This window comes from Arachis hypogaea, chromosome 19 (genome assembly GCF_003086295.3).
Source record: "Arachis hypogaea cultivar Tifrunner chromosome 19, arahy.Tifrunner.gnm2.J5K5, whole genome shotgun sequence".
NCBI classification, from domain to species: Eukaryota; Viridiplantae; Streptophyta; class Magnoliopsida; order Fabales; family Fabaceae; genus Arachis; species Arachis hypogaea.
In genome coordinates, this window is record NC_092054.1 from 118,156,727 (window position 1) to 118,161,269 (window position 4,543).

At 33.7% G+C, this 4,543-nt stretch overlaps 1 protein-coding gene across 8 annotated transcripts; it reads left to right on the forward strand.

Moving 5' to 3' along the window:
• Nucleotides 1-461: 461 nt before the first annotated feature.
• On the forward strand, nt 462-3,175 carry LOC112776672 (uncharacterized). 8 transcript variants are annotated; one of them, XM_072227335.1, is made up of 7 exons: nt 462-919; nt 1,086-1,144; nt 1,788-1,932; nt 2,007-2,120; nt 2,333-2,397; nt 2,607-2,653; nt 2,796-3,175. In XM_072227335.1, the coding sequence occupies exons 3-6, from the start codon at nt 1,851-1,853 to the stop codon at nt 2,649-2,651; spliced, it is 306 nt and encodes a 101-aa protein (XP_072083436.1). In that variant the 5' UTR covers nt 462-919; nt 1,086-1,144; nt 1,788-1,850; the 3' UTR covers nt 2,652-2,653; nt 2,796-3,175. The 8 variants fall into 8 exon arrangements, with proteins under 8 accessions (XP_072083436.1, XP_072083434.1, XP_025676688.1 ...); XM_072227333.1 differs by having other exon boundaries at nt 467-919; nt 2,314-2,397; XM_072227332.1 differs by having other exon boundaries at nt 487-919; nt 2,004-2,120; nt 2,314-2,397.
• The last annotated feature ends 1,368 nt before the right edge of the window (nt 3,176-4,543 follow it).

Consider the following 4,543-nt stretch of genomic DNA (forward strand, 5'->3'; position numbering starts at 1 on the left):
AAAACTGTCGATCGAGAATCACCTAATTTAAAATTGCCATCACATTATTTTTCTAAAAACCATGTATTAGTACTCAAAAAAAAAATTATAAAAATTTAAAAAATTTGATAAACAAAATTTAAATGATATAATTCAAATTTAAAAATTTTAATATAATTTGAACAATATAATTTGAACATTTTAAATAATAGAATACAAAAATAATCTTACAAAATTTTTAATATTAAATTGACAATTTTAAATTACGTATTTAAATAGACAATTTAAATTACATGAAAATCGCCCAATAAAACCATTTATCTCCTATATTAATTAAAACGTTTGGATTAAAATGACGATATATCGTAAAAAAATTTCTATTCTACCTTTAATTTTATACAAATTTTTACATTAAACATTTAAACTTCTTCTTTTAACTAATTTTAATCCTAATTTTACTAATCCCACTCATCCCTAGTCATGTTTCACTCAGCCGCAGACACACTCACTCAACCCTTTAACTCTCACTCACGAAGAAAAAAGAAAACAAAGAAAAAAGCTAACCTAATCCCTATTTGCATATTTCACCCTCTGCAGCCACTCTCCCTTCTCACCCGCCCCTTCAACCCTCTCTCTCACCGTGCCGCCATCCCTCGTCACTCTACCTTCTTACCCGCGCCGTCACCATTCTCTCTGTTTGCGGCGTCGTTAATTCCCCTCTCTACCGCTGCGGCAATTCTCGTCTCCGCCACCTCGTCCGTTCTCCTCTCCGCTGCGCGTCTCATCCTTCATCCTTAGTCCTCTGCTCTACGCTCTGCTTTGCATGTTTGTCGCCAGCTCGCATCCAATAGGAAGAAGCCGCCGTCTGCCGTTGACAGCATCCCGCCGAAGCCGTGGGTTGTCCCTCCTCCAGTCCTCTTCCACTTCCACTTGGCTTCAGGTGTGATACTCTCTCCTTCTCTGTGTAATCTATTGCATTTAGGGTTTATCCCTCTCTGTAATTTGTTATAGCTTTTGTGCTTTTGTCCTAGTATATAAATCATAATCTATGCTTCTATGTATAATCACCTTCTCTGTATAAATCTTACTCCTCCCTGTACCAACAGTTGCCGTCGTCCTCCATCCAAAATAGCAGCATGTACAAGAAATAGAGCCTTCGTGTCGGGTTGGTTACATATTCCTATTGTTGATTATTGTTCTTTTATTTCTTTACTGCTAATTTTTTGAAATTGTAGTGATGATTTAGGGTTTGATTTGTGTTCTGTTTATTTTATTGCTCTGTTTATTTTTCGTTCTGTTTATTAGAGTTTTTATTTTCTTAATCCTGTTTTGAATTTCTGTTTCTATGAATCTAATCTTTCATGTTCTGTTTGTATGTTTGTTGTTGCGATTCTGATTCTTGAATTTGTTCTATTCTGATTTATTTTTTGTTCTGATTTTATTTGTTCTTTCTGATTCAGTTTGGTTCTATTTGTAATTCGGTCGCTTGCTTTTTTTTGCATCTTGATTTTTTTTTTTGAGTCAGGTTGATTATGGTTCCATCTGCACTTGCTATTTTTGCAAAATTGTTAATGATTTTAACTTGTTTGTGTGCTTCTGCTAATTTGTTAGTAATTTCTGAGTCAGGTTGATTATTGTTCTGTCCCTTTTGATTTTAGGTTTGTTTGTTAGTTATTGTGATATATGATTTCATGTTATGACTTCGTGAATAAGTAGGATGTATGATTTTTTTGCACGTTATAGTGTGATGTATGAATTTTTTTGCACATTATAGTGTGATGTGAATCCCTTGAATAATTAATCTCCAGATGTAGTCACACTACAAGAATTTTCCATGCTAAGCCACTAAGATCGAGAGAAAGTGCCTCTTCATGAATGACGCTATCGCTGCATTCGGCTCTGCCATTGCCTCCTCTTCGCAACACCGCACCTCCGCCGCTTGCACTACCGCCAGTAGATCTTCTCCCTTTACTTTTTCAATTTTTTGTTTTTCATTTTATCATTTTGCTAATTCTAAAATTCAGCAGGATTTTGTTGTTGTCACCATCGCCAAAGGTTGTTGCTGCTATTCTATTTTTCTTTGGTGGCCAAACTTGTTGCTCGTTGCTCAGCTTGCTCTCCATGGCCGCCATTTGAAGAAGGTAACGATCGTTACTTTTCCCTCTTGGCATCTTTTTCTTTTTATTTGTACTGGTACTTGTAACTAATTATAATTTTTTAGTAGGGAAGAAATTAGTGACTAAATTTGTGTGGGGTTTCTACTTATTTTTGGTATTAGGATTTTATAAGAGCCACTGTAAAAAAAAATGATACTCTTAAGAATCTGCTCTCTAGTTGTGTTTCACTCTTGCAGCTGCAAATGGTGTAGTCATTGCAACAGAGAAGACACTGCCATCTATATTGGTTGAAGAAGCATCAGTAAGTTTGTTATTTGTTAGAGTTTTCCTCTTGTCGGCTATGCCTTGTGGTTAGTGCTTACATATAATTTTTAATGTTGTTATTCTCAAACTTCAGATATTAATTACCAAGTGAATTATCTAAGTATATTTTGAATGTCAAGGGAACATGCAAAAGTGTGGCCATTAATTTAAAATTTGATCTTAGTTCTTTGTTCTATTCCATTGCAGGTCCAGAAAATTCAGTTATTAACACCAAATATAGGGGTGGTATAAAGGTTTGTTTCTTTCTATGTATTTAAATATTTCAAAGTTAAATATATTTTTATGATATCATTAATAATGTTTATCTAATGTCTTCTTAATCATGAGAGGCCACTTAAGGTTTATCTTATTTTAATTTTTTGCTCATGCCTGCAGGTATACTAAAATAGATGATTCTTCTCCTATTTTATGCACAATAATAAAAGGAAAGAATGATGGAAAAAACAATATTTCTACCTTACCCAGCAGTATATTAGCAAATCAACCAACTATGTTTGTGAACATAGATACTGTCATACTGATGTGGATACCTACAGTTTTGAAGAAGCAAGTATGCGGGTTAATACATTTATCTCACTATATCAACTACTAAGTCTTAGGTGTTGTTTATTTTTTTTGTTTTTTTTTTAATTTTTAATGTGTAATGAGAAATTGAGATGTATAATATATAATGAATTTTATGAAAGCAGGATCATATTTGTACAACTAGATTGAAATATCTCTAAATAAGTGAGTGAATACTTACTTTTACATGATATTGTAACTGAGCTTTTTTCTTCATTAGTTTACTAATTAAGTCATGTTTTTTAGGGCTATTGAATAGATAGAATAGGCATTTGATCAAGTCAAAGACTTGGTTATTATTAGGTTAAGCTTCAATATCCAATTTTTTTAAACATGGTTTGAATTTTTTTAAACATTTATAATTTTGATGAACTAATTATATTTGTATGCATTATAATCTTTTATTTAAATGACTCAAATAAAAAAATAATGAGGTTTTTGGTATTCTAAACTTGTTCATGATGGTGACAAATTAAAGACGATACATTTGTCACATATCTATCGATTTGTTACTAGTTTAAAAAGAATTTGCGATGACATTTGCGATAGTATTGCAATTAATTGATTATATATTATTTCCTAGCACATTAGTGATTACTTCGTAATTTTGTTTTCTCATTTAGAATAGCTTTGGTTTAGCGACAAAATTCCTACAAATTTGATTAAAGTTTTTTCAAAGATTAGCTATAGATTTGCTACAAAATGTGATGGATTTGCGATCATATTTAGTGGCCAATTTGCGACGAGTTAGGTTTGGAAAAATTTCTCGCTAATTAGCGTCAACTAAGCATTTAATTTTGTCTACGAAGTTAGTTTGGATTTAGCGATGAGTCTGCTGCAGTAGAATTTGTCGCTAATTAGCGACTATGGTTTAGTCTATTTCTTCTATGAAATTAGCTTTTATAAAAGTGATGGATTTGCGACTATCTATTCGGTCGCTAAAAAAACTTTCCGATGAATTAGCGACTGTTGTATTTGTCTCACTAATCTGCGACTTGAAATTAGCGAGGAAAGCGTTAGTTGCTAGGCGGTAGCTAATCCGTTACAAATTATATTTTGCGTCAGATTAGCGACGATTTTACGACAATTTTTGTAGTAGCTAATCGGCTTTATTCTTGTAGTGGAATGTTACGACCCAATACTGATCCAATCCTTCCCAACCACTTAAATTTTGCACGGTCCACCGTGCGTTTGCTATGATCAGGGAGGAGTCACAGAGACTCTACAAATATCCACCTTCAGCTGATGGATTCTCAAGTTGCTGCAACTGGTTCGCATCCAAGTCCATCCTTGGTTGTCTTCTTCACGATCTTGTCTCAGTGGTATCGGGCCTCTCAGGAGGTGGGTTGCTACAACTGGCTAATCTCTTCAAGTGCTCATATGGCGCCACTTGTTATAGTGATCCATTTCTTTGACTCCTTGCTTCGACTTTTTTCTTCCTTTTTTTTGGCTATCACTCATCCTCAGAAAGAATAGAGGAAGAATATACCAATTATAGGAACAAAGGAAATAAGGCAAGATTACAAACAAACAACACGCAGCACACAAAAGTGTCATTC

Bases quoted from the DNA above. Each gene is read 5' to 3' on its own strand.
- LOC112776672 (XM_072227332.1), top strand. From the start codon at position 1,855: ATGACGCTATCGCTGCATTCGGCTCTGCCATTGCCTCCTCTTCGCAAC. The intron at 1,933-2,003 runs GTAGATCTTCTC...TCTAAAATTCAG, and splicing joins CGCCGCTTGCACTACCGCCA to CAGGATTTTGTTGTTGTCAC. The intron at 2,398-2,606 runs GTAAGTTTGTTA...ATTCCATTGCAG, and splicing joins TATTGGTTGAAGAAGCATCA to GTCCAGAAAATTCAGTTATT.